The 14181-nt window shown below is 41.2% G+C and overlaps 1 protein-coding gene across 1 annotated transcript; it reads right to left on the bottom strand.

The window, feature by feature from the left end:
- Positions 1-1996: 1996 nt before the first annotated feature.
- Positions 1997-13374, bottom strand: LOC147501135 (uncharacterized). Its single transcript, XM_086603734.1, has 5 exons — positions 13154-13374; positions 12408-12481; positions 4054-4674; positions 2613-3783; positions 1997-2292 (listed from the first exon to the last, which is right to left on the bottom strand). Exons 1-5 carry the CDS (start codon positions 13372-13374, stop codon positions 2271-2273), a joined length of 2109 nt encoding a protein of 702 aa, XP_086459860.1. The 3' UTR covers positions 1997-2270.
- Between the last annotated feature and the right edge of the window lie 807 nt (positions 13375-14181).

The following is a 14181-nucleotide window of genomic DNA, read 5'->3' as shown; positions in this document are numbered from 1 at the left end:
AGTGGTATGTCCTCTGTTCTGGTGTTTATCAGTGATATTTCCAGACATGGTCATCATCGTGATCTAAACGTAATACTGCCTATGGGCTGATGGGAGTCAATTGGACTGCCAGAGCTCATGAAGGAAATAATGTTTACTGGAACCGAAAGAATAAGGATTGATAAAAGAAAGAACTAAGAGGAAACTATAAAGTTCGGCAAGCTCATTTTTTAATCTAAGGAACCTTTCCAGCACCTTGGAATCCCCATCCTAAGATTCAAAGAAAGATTCAATTATTGTTAAGATTAGATATGCCAACAGATAGATAGCGGGGACGATTTCATGAAATTGCAAAATTTGAAAGATTGGGTAAAAATTAAAGAGCAATATAATTACTCGGCAAACTGAACTTTTCAATCCAACAAGATGACTAGTTGTCAAAGTAATGCTTGACTGGGGATTTAGATCATTTGAGAGATTATGCACAAGACCTACAACATCTTGACCTGCCAGAAGGCTCCACAATCCTTGCAATAAAAATACCACAAGCTTAACTACTACCTAATAAATAACATGTATTTGAACGAGTGATTAAAATAATTTTAATATCTCATAGCTATGCATAGTTGCTAATATATTTTAAAATAAATTTAATATAACGGCACCCGTTCGTAGGACGGGTTCGCAGAAGTAACACAACTCTTAAACAATGTAAACTTTGTCACTTGCATCAAACCACTTTTCACAATTAAATATCATTACTTGTTATTCACAAACTTAGAATGTTCAAATTTTCCACTAGTAAATGATAAAGTCCTCTAAATTGGCTGGAATTAGAGACGTGTCAATTGACCCAATTGAGATAGTGCATTACCTAAATTGGTCCAAAAAATAGTATATTGTTCCAATTGATAAAGGTCACATAGTACATTGCCATTTGTAGTATTTTTGTCTAATCAATCCCCTTCTTTTGTGTGAAACCTTTGGCAGCAAGACGGGGTTTTGTACCTTTCAATAGAGCCGTTAGAAGTTAGAACGGAACTTTATTCTAAACACCCATGCACTCAATTGGAATTTTCCGAGTAGGAAGGGAAGTAATTGTCCATGTTTTGTTTTGTTAAAGTGCATTCAATTCCGCAATTATTGCCCCATGCCATTTTGGATTTTGAGAAGCTTGAGCATAGGATGTCAGCTCAATTTCAGCAGACATAGTAGTAAAAGCATAATGACTAGGAGATGGAGAATCATAAGAAATATATTCATGCTAAGGATATGGCAAATTTGAATGCAATGGTGCAGAACGATGCGGTAAAAGATGAGTGCTAGTAAGAAAAGAACAGACATAATCTTTTTTAAGGTGACAAGGTGTGGCGGTTTATTATGTGGTCGTGTAGACCGACGAAGAGGATCAAGAGGCGCATGAGTAGAGGGTAATGTGCCCTCATTAGCATGGGTGGAAACAGTGGGTAAAACATGACCAGGTGAATTTGGAAGAATTTAAGTGTCACTGTCATGGGTGGAAATGGGAACATAGGAGTTATTGTCACGAGGACGTGCTACAACCTACATGTATATCACTAGCAGGAGTGGGAAGAACTACAGCAGGTTGTAATGGTTGAATAGAGTGCTCCTGAAAAGGAAAAGCAGAGTCATGAAAGGTGACATCTCTATTAGTAAATACAACATGTTTCTCTAAGTCATACACACGATACCCGCGTTGTGCAAAAGGATACCCAACGAACACCCCTTTAATTGCACGAGGAGAATATTTGTGTCTTTTAGGAGACAAATTCTGAGCATAACGCAAACGCCCAAAAACTCGTTAATGGTTATAAGATGGTTTGGTTCAAGACCATTATCGCTTCAAACTCTTCTAACGGTACTTCAAATTGACTTTTAACAATCGCATATAAGTTTTAGATTTGTGCTTCATTAAAAAATAAACCCAAGTGCAACGTCTATAGTCATCAACAATGGTTAAGAAATAGCAAGCACCAGAAATTGAAGGAACAAAATAGTCACCCCAAATATCAACATGAATTAACTTAAACGGTTCATTACATCAATTATTCTCGTTGGGAAAAGGTAAGCAAGTATGCTTAGCAAACAGGCATACAGAACAAAAGGAATTGGAACAACTAGAGACAGATAGTCTTAGATTTAAACGAGAAGCTGAAGGGTGACCCAAACACCAGTGCCATAAGTCAAAAGATTTGTCATGCTGAGTAACCAAAACACTAGGAGAGAAAGTTGTTGAATGAAAGTAGTGAAGACCTCTTTACCGAATCCAATCATTTGTTTCGTGGTAAGGTTCTGAAAGACACAAAAATCCAAAAATAAATAAATAACTGCACAATCTAAAGATTTAGATTTTGTTATTTTGCTCACGGACAAACGATTAAAAGTAAATTCAGGCACTCAAAAGACATTATCAGGACAAATCTTATCAGATATTGTAGCACGGTCTAAATGAGAAATACGAGAGAAATCACCATTTGGTAATCGAACAGGCTGATTGGGTGAGATAGATATAACATTAGACAAAGAATGAATGGATGATGTAATGTGATCGAATGCACCCGTGTCAATAACCCAAGAAGATGATGTTGAGTTTGAACAACAAATAAAATTACCTGCTAGATTTTGTTGATACTTCACATTTGTTTGACGGAAAAGCATCAGTAAAAGAAGGTGAAAGAGCAGAGTTGGCCTGTTTGGACGGGAAACCATGAAGCTTGTAGCATCTGTCGATTGTGTGTCCAGTTCCGTGGCAATGGTCACACTTGTACCGAACTTTACCCTTACAATTTCGTTGAGATGTTTCTCGAGCAATATCTTGAACGGAGGTACTAGAAGCACCTTTAGAAACAGCCAACGCAGACGATTCTGGTTGCGTAGGTGGGGCAACATGAATCTCACGTTGCCTTTCTTCTTGCAATAATAGAGAAGCATCAGTGAAAGCAGGTGAAATAGAAGCGTTGGCCTGTTTGGGAGGAAAACCATGAAGCTTGTAGCATCTGTCGATTGTGTGCCCAATTCTGTGACAATGGTCACACTTGTATTGAGCAGGTGGAGGGCGATATTTATCTTGAACAGAGGTACCTCTAGAAACAGCCAAAGCAGCAGATTCTAGTTGCGTAAGTGGGGCAACACGAATCTCACGTTGCCTTTCTTCTTGCAATAATAGAGAAGCATCAGTGAAAGCAGGTGAAATAGAAGAGTTGGCCTGTTTGGGCGGAAAACCATGAAGCTTGTAGCATCTGTCGATTGTGTGTCCAATTTTGTGACAATGGTCACACTTGTATTGAACTTTACCCTTTCCATTTCGTTGAGATGTTTCTTGAGCAGAGGTACTAAAAGTACCTTTAGAAATAGCCAAAGCAGCAGATTCTGGTTGCGTAGGTGGATTTCCTTGAGAGAAACGACTACGTAGATCATCCCAAACATCTTTCGCAGTATCAGTGTAAATTACGCTATTAACAATATCAGTAGAAATAGAGTTCAATAACCATGAAAGCACCATATCGTTGCAACGTTCCCATTCAGCAAACTTCTCTTCAGAAGTGGTTGGCTTGGGAATTGTTCCATAGACAAAACCAAGTTTATTCTTTGCAGCCAAGGCCATCCTCATTGCACGACACCATGCTGGATAGTTGTCGCCATTGAGAACTTGAGACACAATAGCCATCCATGAACTGTCTGATGGGTGAATGTAAAATGGTGAATTGGTGTTCGGAACACAAAAACCTTTAGTTGTCGCACCAGTAAGAGGATCTCCAGTTGATGTTACAGTGCTACTTGAATCTGTAGACATAACGATCGAAAGAGGATTTCTGTGAGAAATAACAGAAATGACGAGAGAATACTCTCACAAGAGAACAAAAAATAAATCAAGGAGGATCAGATCGAATGCTCTGATACTATGTGAAAGATGAGCATCCAACTTAAAACCTAATGGTGATGAGTGGAGAGGCCCAGGAACATTTATACTTTGCATATCCCATGTGGGACTATAACCAACATCTCAACAAACCACAGGCACAATGGCCATTGTCTAAGCAACTTGGAGCCTACCTGTTGCCAACCTTGTCGCCAGATCCTCTGCCTCCACTTTAACCACAGCGTTCCTCCTGCTAATGTCAGCAGCATATCGACTGGCACAGTACACCCCTACACCCACTGCCACCATCCCATACACATTAGTAGTACAACGGCGTGCTTTTAGAACAGCTTCACTCCCACTTATAATCAACCCTACCTGCCCGCTCAGACCTACAATTCCTTGATCAATAACAAGTAGACCAGTCTTGCAGTAGATAGCAAAGTCCTCACAATTTTTTTTGAATATATTGTAGCACCCAAATCCGTTTGTAAGCAAATAGGTGGCTCGGTGAACCACAATCTCATCTGGGTCTGACACTGCTAGAGTGCAGGTTCCACCTCGTACGTTTGCTAGAAAGAGAGCAGGGCTGACTTCATACTCAAAGCGGTACAAAACTCCACCAGAAAGGAAGCAATTAAGGCAGGATGACACAACACCATTACCTTCTTCTAGCTGTGTGCAGACAGTGCAATGAAGTAGAGATCGAGTAGGTCCTGAGCTGACAAGAAGAGCATCCAACACTGTACCAGTGCCCACTTCTTGGCCTCTTCCTCTGGTGAAATGGACAACTTTATCATCACCAACATAAATTCCTGCAGCAAGAGAACATTGAATACTTGATTGTAGATATGGATCCTACTAGGTGAAAGAAAAAGTTATTGCTTAAATTGACAAGAACTCTTATCTACTTATACAGTACTACAATTGGAAAAGATCATGTCACTTGCCAGTTTTCCGAGAGGAAACAAGAGCTCTTTAAGTCTTACTTACGCTATATCTAATCCATAGGTAGACAAAACAATCAATCGAAGAGGACACTGAAAGCATCTGAAAAATATTATGACACACTCACCAAAGCCCGAAAGTAAAACACATAAACACGATGGGTGACATCATATATATTACATAAATCTGGAGAACAAATCACCAAAGATGTGTTGGGGATTATACCAATACCAATCGGTTCCCCCACTACACAGATAACTTGTATGAACACAATTCAATTCCGGACAAAATCTCAATATCAACTACAACCTATACTAACATGCCCAACTCGCTAAACAACTATCAACAACAAATAATAATGTAAAGCAGTAAAGGCAAACCACAAAACAAAGATTTACCGTGGTTCGGCCAATGATGCCTACTTCCACAAGAGCCAGTTCTTTATAAAGTGGGAAGAAAGATTACAATCTCTTTTCGATCTCTCACCTTACTAGATCACTCTTATCTCTTTACGAGGTTGTATCTCCTCAGAAAAGGTTATCTCTCAATCTTGATAGCTTTCAAGATTGGGTTTCTCTTTTTTTTTTGTCCGGTTCTTAGTCTTAGGTTTTCCAAAACCTTGATTTTGGTTTTATATCCAAAAACAAAATTTTCATTCTTGTGAATAAGCCCACGAAAATTAGACACGGCGCAGGCGCTTCGTATGTGAGCTGGTCGTCGCTTCAAACACCTGGAGCTATGGCCTTGAGTGCGCTTCATATGAGGCTGGTCGCGCTTCAACACACCGAGCTCTGAAGCGCAAGTCGCTCATATGATGGTGGTCGTCAGCGCAACATATTGAGTCCGGCCTTGCGCTCGACATTTTCGATGCCGAATTCGCCCGCTTTCTCTCCAAATCTGTTTCTCTCCTCATGTGAGGGATAACTCCAACAATCTCCCCTCGAGCGGTGAGGGGATACCTCCATGCAATTTCAAATTAATGGGGAGGAGTCCGCTACCATTCGGCGGTAACCGAAAGAATATCAAACTTACCTTTCGGTAAGACTTTGTCATCATATCCCACCGTTCTTGTCGGTATGGATCTTCTCGATACACAAATGCTTGTCTTCGAAAGTACTTCTCTAATCTAATGATAACGCATGTATGTGCTTGGATCTAGAATGAAAACTTCGGATTCTTGCTCGAGTGGATGGGCGCCCGACCGCCACATAAAACTACAAACTGTTTTACGTTTTTTAGCCCTAGTTCGTCGAAGAACCTCTTCATCCATAAGAACTCTTTTGCAACACTCGATGGGTCGCAATATACTTTCGGCCAGAAGTGGAGAGGGCAACACACTTTTGCAACTTAAATTGCCAAGAAACCGCCCCCCCGCAAAAGTAACCCGGATAACCGGAGGTGGACTTCATCGAAATCAACATCACTGTCGCCATGTCCGCATCGGTGTAGCCTTCCTGAGTAAGGGGCTTACTTCCACCAAAGTACAAACACGATTTGGAAGTACCCTTGAGATATCTCAATATCCACTTAACACCTTCCCAATGTTCTTTACCGGTTTGACAAAATCGCTTACAACACCAACGGCGAAAAGCAATATCCGGCCCTAGTAGTACACACACCATGGCAACATCAAACCGCCCATCGCGGATGCATAAGGAATCTTTTTCCATCCGACTCTCATGCTCACCCTTTGGACACATCTCTTTGGTCATGCAAATCGCCACCAAGCGGATTAACCGACCGGGCTTGATCCATGTTGAATCTCTTCAACACCTTCTCGATGTAGCTTTATTGAGAAAGCCACAACTTCCCACTCTTTTCACACACGGTGATCCGCGATCCCAAGTATCTGCTTTGCTTGACCCAAATCCTTCATCTCAAAGGACTTACTCAAGTCTTTCTTCACTTTGATATCTTGTTGATGTTTGGGCTAACTATCAACATATCATCCACATACAAAGAATAACACAATGAAATCCCCATATGGAAATCTCCGGACAAACACACAATGATCGGAGCGGACTTCTTGTATCCTTGCCTCGCCATAAAGGAATCAAACTTTATGTATCACCGTCTCGGTGCTTGCTTTCAACCCATACAAGCTCTTTTATCGGCTTGCATACTAGGTGCTCTTTGCGCTTTGACCTCAAACCCCTCGGGGTCGGTCCATGTAGACATCTTCTTCTCAAGCGTCTCCATGAAGAAAAGCCGTCTTAACATCTAGGCCGCTCAACCTCTAGGTTCATACTTGCGGTCATACCCATACCACCGGATAGAAGTCATCTTCACTACGAGAGAAAATCTCATCAAAGTCAATCCCTTTTCTTTTAACCGAATCCCTTCATAACAAAGCGCGAAGCCAGTGTCTTGGGTGAGGATTGTTCTCTCATGCTTGGCGTTGTATATCCACTTATTCTTGAGAACTTTTCTCCCCGCGGGTTTCAACTAACTTCATAAGTGTGATTCTTATGCAAGAATCCATCTCGTCATCATGGCCTTCAACCACTTTTCCTTTGTCCGCACGCTTCTTCGCCTCTTGATAGTACATGGGTTCTCCACCATCCGATAGTAGCACGCATATATGTGGTGGATACCGTTGAAGCTAGTCTCCCTCTGTCGGACCCTCCTTGCCCCATCTGGCGGTGCCTCGAGGGATGATGCTTCGCCTTTCTCTGGTGGTGGTTCATGCATCTCATCTACATCTTCTATACTAATAGGTTCTATCCCATTATGAAAGCAATAGATTCTCATCATGAGTTTCAAACTCATGGTTCTTCTGCATTCTCAATGCCTTCGCGACGTTCCACAAAGTAGGAACTTACGGTTCAATCAACAAAATCATTGGTGAAAGCCCTCAGAAATTCTCACCCTCCTCAAAGTCTCTGCTATGGTTTGGTCTTCTAAGAACACAACATCTCGACTTCGGATTACCTTCTTGTTAATCGGATCATAGAGTTTGTAACCAAACTTTTCATCTCCATAACCCGGAAAAATGCGACCGCTTGGCTTTGTTATCAAGCTTGGATCTCTCATCCTTCCGGATATATGCACAAATGTCCGCGCCCCAAATACCACCAGTATCCATAATCAACATCTCTCGCCCCATACTTTCTCTGCGGATAATCACTATTCGTAGGCTTTCACGGCGGCGACGGGTTGATCACATTGCGCACGTACAGACGCATTCTTCTACCCAAGAGCTTCTAGGTAGCTTAGAGTGAGATAGCATGCATCTCATCCTCTCTACAATGGTACGGTTTATTCTTCTATTCCATTATTCCATTCGTCATTTGGAGTCTTGGGAACGGTCCGCTCATGACCGAATCCCATGACTCGCAATACTCTTCAAATGGCCCAATGTACTCACCCCCATTATCCGGCGAATACACTTCAACAACTTCCCGCCTCTCTTTCCACCATGCCGTGGAATTTCTCAAACACGCCAAGTACTTCATCCTTGTCTTCGGACTATAGGCCCATATCTTTCTTGGGCGATCATCAATGAATGTCAAGAAGACGGCTCCCCCGGGTGGGACTTTACTCTTATAGGACCACATAAGTATGTGTGCACTAGTTCGGGCGATTGTCCTTTCTACGTGAAGACAGAATCTTTGGAAAGACACCCCGTGTTGCTTTCTACCAAACGGTGAGTACATGTATTTAAATGTGTACCTTTAATGTCCGGCAAGGCCTTTTGCTTAGCAAGAACTTCCATCCCTTTTATGCCCATGTGACCCGCGGTCTTGTACTTGCCGATTCGGATGAACCCTTCTTCTTCGCGCGATTCGCTACGCTTTACACAAACTAGCATGTGTTTTGTGGGAGAGCAAGTTTTCTTTCCTCTTCCGGTTGCTTCTGATGGAACCTCTCGCTTTCGGTTTCCATACCCGTTACCAAACGAGTTTACAAAGCCATCGCCATCTAATTTCCCCGAAATTAAATTAGGCTTAACCAGATGTCGGGGACATGTCTTACATCCTTGAGTGTCAAGGGTGTAGCCGACATTGGTTTACATGAGCATCTCCAATGCTTATAATCTTCGAGACTCCATCGTTACCCATCCTTACTTCACCATATTCACCACAAATAGGTAGTAAAGAATCCCCCGCGGTTGTGGCGTGATAGGATGCTCCTATATCTATCACCCACTCAGATCCCGATATGAGGTACTAAGACAGACACACCACACCGACCTGATTCCCACTCAGTCGCCGACTAGTCGCGGTAGTATCTCTGCCTGTGTTTCCGTTCCTCCGCACCATGTCTTCATGTACCGCGGTTATTCTTCTCATCCCTCTTCGATTCTCGCACTCATATCCGGCTGTGGCCTTTGGTGGCACAATAGTAACATTGCCTCTGCGCCTTGGGAGTTCTAGCTTCACCCCTAGATTTATTTCGTCATCACCTCTAGAGCGAGATGGTTTTCGTTTCTACCTCTCCCCATTTCTCTGCGAAAAGGATCTCGAGTAAGAGGAGCCGCTTCTGCACTCCTTCTAGTCTCCTCATTCAACAAAGACATGGTAGCCATCTCCATGGTAACAATTCCATCCTTGGGTCGCTCCATGTAGAGGCGCTAATATCTCCCAACTTTTCGGGTAGAGCCTAATAGAAACAAAGCCTCAACTTCGTCTCCCAAATTGATCTTCATCAAATGATCTGATTGATGATATTCTGTACTTCATTAAGATGCTCAGACATTGAAGAACCTTCTAGGTACTTCGTATTTGCAAACTTCTTAACGACTAGCACTTTGTTTCCGCTAGACTTCCTCTCATAGAGGTCTTATAGTTTCTTCCACAAACTAAAAGTGGTAGTCTCTTGGGATACATGGTGGAAGACAAATCGTCGCTATCCATTTGTCGAATGTACCCAATAGCTTTTCTGTCAAGCTTGTTCCACTCGGCTACCTCAGTCTTTTCCGGGTCTTACTCCCCATTCTCAATGGGTAGTGCCAAGTCCTTGCAGTAAAGCAAGTCTTCCATCTTGGCTTTCCAGATGGTGTAGTTCTTCCTATTCAGACTCATCATGCGAGTGTTCACTGAATGGTCCATCTCTACAAGTTATTTAACCTCAAATCTTCTCGTGAATTTCACAAACACCTTCTAACCAAGATTCGGATAACACCCTAGGCTATTCTAACCAAGGCTCTGATACCACTTGTTGGGGATTATACCAATACCAATCGGTTCCCCCATTACACAGATAACTTGTATAAACACAATTCAACTCCGGACAAAATCTTAATATCAACTACAACCTATACTAACATGCCCAACTAGCTAAACAACTATCAACAACAAATAATAATATAAAGCGGAAAGGCAAACCACAAAACAAAGATTTACCGTGGTTCGCCAATGATGCCTACTTCCACAAGAGCCAGTTCTTTATAAAGTGGGAAGGAAGATTACAATCTCTCCCTTCTGATCTCTCACCTTACTAGATCACTCTTTATCTCTTTTTACGAGGTTTGTATCTCAGTAAAGGTTATCTCTCAATCTTGATAGCTTTCAAGATTGGGTTTCTCTTTGTTTTTGTCCGTTCTTAGTCTTAGGTTTTCCAAAACCTTGATTTTGGTTTTATATCCAAAACAAAATTTCATGATTCTTAATCCCGAAAATTAGACACGGTAGCGCGGGCTAGCATGTATGGCGTGTCGGCAAAACACTTAGAGCCATGGCGAAGCGCAGCCTTTCATCCGAAGGCTGGTCGCTGCACACACTGGAGTTCTCGAGCGCAGGCGCTTTCATATGGCTGGTCGCCTAACATACTGAGTCCGGCCTTGGCTCGACATTTTCGATGCCGAATTAAACTCCGCTTTCTCTCCGGCTCTGTTTCTCTCCTCATGTGAGGGATAACTCCAACAAGATGTAAGCTATTTTCTTTCTCATATGGAAGGAATCATCAAACATGTAGTCCCATAGTGTGAAAAAGCATTCAAATGTAACCACAACTTCGGGTTCATCGCCATGACAAATAAACCAAATTCGGCCGGGATGGACATTAGACTATACATGGATTTTCATCTTCCAACCATTAAAGCAACCCACAGTTACTTCATTGCAAATTTAAAGTACATTGACACCTAGAGAATCCCTTCAACTAATTAAAAGGCGATAACTATCCATCCACCCCAACCCCCCTTCCTTAAAAAAAAATAAAATAAAATAGAACAGACACACACATTGCTCACGGATCATTAAAAATCTCAGATAGAAACTAGTTATACACTAAATGAATCTACAACAATATACACAAAAAAGATATACAGTTTTTGACCTGCCATACCAGCGTCGCACAAATCTCTATCAACATGCTTGTTATCGAAAATAGTATCCACGAGAGAACTACACATTTCTTTAATGTGTGCATTGAGTTAAATCTGAGTTCACTATAAAAACATACTATATCCCTTAATTAGCATAGTAACTAATGTACAAGCCAAACTCTCCAAAATTTGCTTCTTACACCAATTATGTATACAGCCATACAGGAGTACAGGACTACAACCACATTCCACCCAGTGCCCACCTTGAGTTTCTGGTGGCCCCAAGCCAACTCTTAAAATGTGGTCCTATATGTGTAAATTCACATGACAAAAACAAAAATCGATACATTTTTTGCCTAGTGTTATTATTTGTTATCTCCTATTTTTAGTCGAATTCCTTTTTGTTTTATGTAACAAATAAGATTTTATACATCTTTTGACTTCGTAATATGTGAAATAGCAAGTGGATTTAATAATTTCATTAGCCATATATAATCTACAATTAAGTCTATATTTATATTGTTCTTATTAGTATGTATATTGCAAGGTGTGTTAAACTGTTTCAGTGGACTCTAGTGGTGGACTGGTGGCTCCTTACTTTGCCAAAATAATGGAGGCCCAAAACACTTGTTTGTGTGGCTTTGCCTCAGGGCCGGCACTGATTCCACCCAACACCCCCTTGAATTCAAACCGAGGCTGAAAATATCAGCTATATATATCGGTTTTTGGGTACCCGGTATAGAAATATTCTATATATCTCCACCGAATATTATAGTTTTTTTCAATTAGCTATATATCCAATATATTTGATATATATCATTTGACTCAGTTTGACTTTTTGACGGTTTGACTATTTTTTTTTTTTTTTCTGTTTGACCAATATTTCCAATATATATGATACATAACAATATTTTGACTGGTTCACCAAAAAAATAAATATATCGATATATACTAGAATTTGGGGTACACATTATATTGCCAGCATGGAAATATTCGTCCTTGATTCAAACTAACTAATGTTCTTCCAACATGTCAACTAGCCCACCCAACGGAATCCTTCTTTTCAATAAAACATGCATGGGATCCATTCTGTGGTAATTGAATTATATTCGAGTTGATAAGGAACTTTTTGACAATCCCAAAAACAGCAATAGGTAAAATTAGTATGAAACTAGAAATAGATCACAAGGTCCTTCAAATGATTATAAATATCTGTTCATTTCAACCTTAATAAGTAATGAATAAAAAACAATATTATTATCACAGGAAAACAAGGTGATCTCAATAAGTCTCTGTAATTAAAAAAACACTGAAAAAGGGAGAGGGAAGTACCGTGATGGGCGTAAACATAAGCAGTTCTCCATGAATATATATGATCTCCTGGCTTCAAGCTTTCTCTGTTTATTCTGATAAATACATATATAATTTTTTTTTTCCATTAATCAGAATCAAGTAAAATAAATAAACAAACCCGAATGATAAAGGCCGAAATGAAAATGCATGCATACCTGTTGGTAAACCAACCCAACTCTCTCTTGCTCTCTCTCTCGCTCTCGCTCTCTCTCCTTTATATCTCTTCGGTACCTAAACTTTTGATAAAGAATCTCAACTTTTCATAAAGAAATGCTTGCTTAATAAAGAAGAAAGAAGAAGAATGTTGAAGCATGTAGTTTCTACTTTCTACAAATCCTACATACACAGTTTCCCACATTAATACCTCTGTGACTCTGTCGTTAATACAGAGAGTTGTAATACTTGTAAAGTTGGAATTGATACTGTTAGGACCTGGGCACACCCGCCAGGCCTGGGCCTCCGCGCCCATGGGATAACTAGTACCGATATTGTCCCCCACTTAACCACCCATTGGGCTTTGGGCCACATCTTGGCCATGGGTGTGGGGTTTTATCTTAAAAGGCCTCGATACTAGTTAGTGAGCTTCCCACTTTATCAACCCATGATGAACTCCTTTCTTGTTCAATGTGGGACTATTTCTCTTTTCGGTCCACACACTCTAACAATCTCCACCTTGGACCGAACTCCAAAGGAGTATCTCCACCTTAGATTTGGAGTATCTCTACCTTAGACCGAACTCCAAGGGAGTACATTCGTTCATCGTCGAGCACGATCCAATGCCAGAGCTCTGGTGTGTCTGGGCCTCTAAGGGAGGGGGCTTTTTCTCAACCTCAGAGCCTACTCCACCTCGAACATCATTCCATGTTGCTAGATCCAACTCGAAGTTACACCTCTCTCGAATCTCTACAACATCCGGGGCACCAATCTTCTGCGGTAACGGGCACATCTTTCGCTAAGCAACTCCACTGAGTTGCGGCGCCTTGGGCCGGGCGTTAAATGAATGATTTTTTGTCTCGATTCTCGCATGATCGGTCGCCTTTGTCCCTCGCCAACCATCGGCTCGATACCAGTTGTTAGGACCTGGGCACACCCGCCAGGCCTGGGCCTCCGCGCCCATGGGATAACTAGTACCGATATTGTCCCCCACTTAACCACCCATTGGGCTTTGGGCCACATCTTGGCCATGGGTGTGGGGTTTTATCTTAAAAGGCCTCGGTACTAGTTAGTGAGCTTCCCACTTTATCAACCCATGATGAACTCCTTTCTTGTTCAATGTGGGACTATTTCTCTTTTCGGTCCACACACTCTAACAGATACTAGACTGACTCTTTTCACGCTGAGAAGTGAGAAGCATATTGGAGGGAATCGTACTTGATTTCGACCCCATTGGTAGTCCATATCTTGAGTTGCTTTGTCCATCATACAAGTTCGTCGCCTTAATTCCTTTTAAGTTGTAGATCAGTAACAAACTTAACAAATACATGTCTGTGCTTAATTTGCCTATTTCAATGGTTTTAAGCTTACTAGTCATGCTCTTGAAGTGTTCATTGTTTACGATTCTAGAAGTAATTCCAAAAGTTGGTGTACCTCTATATGTTCCTTTATTGTAAAGATGTTTTTCCTAGATTAGAGATAGGCTCTTCTGGCATAGATAGATTCGGCCCTAAACTTTAGGATCTCAACTATGTGAATCAGCTATTTATGCCCATAATCTTGCAGAGAAATATATGTGAGTGTCATAACTGTTTTTGAC

Source organism: Coptis chinensis, chromosome 4 (genome assembly GCF_015680905.1).
Source record: "Coptis chinensis isolate HL-2020 chromosome 4, ASM1568090v1, whole genome shotgun sequence".
In the NCBI taxonomy this organism is placed as follows: domain Eukaryota; kingdom Viridiplantae; phylum Streptophyta; class Magnoliopsida; order Ranunculales; family Ranunculaceae; genus Coptis; species Coptis chinensis.
The sequence above is the reverse complement of the archived record's forward strand: the minus strand, read 5'-3'. Positions and strand labels throughout refer to the sequence as shown.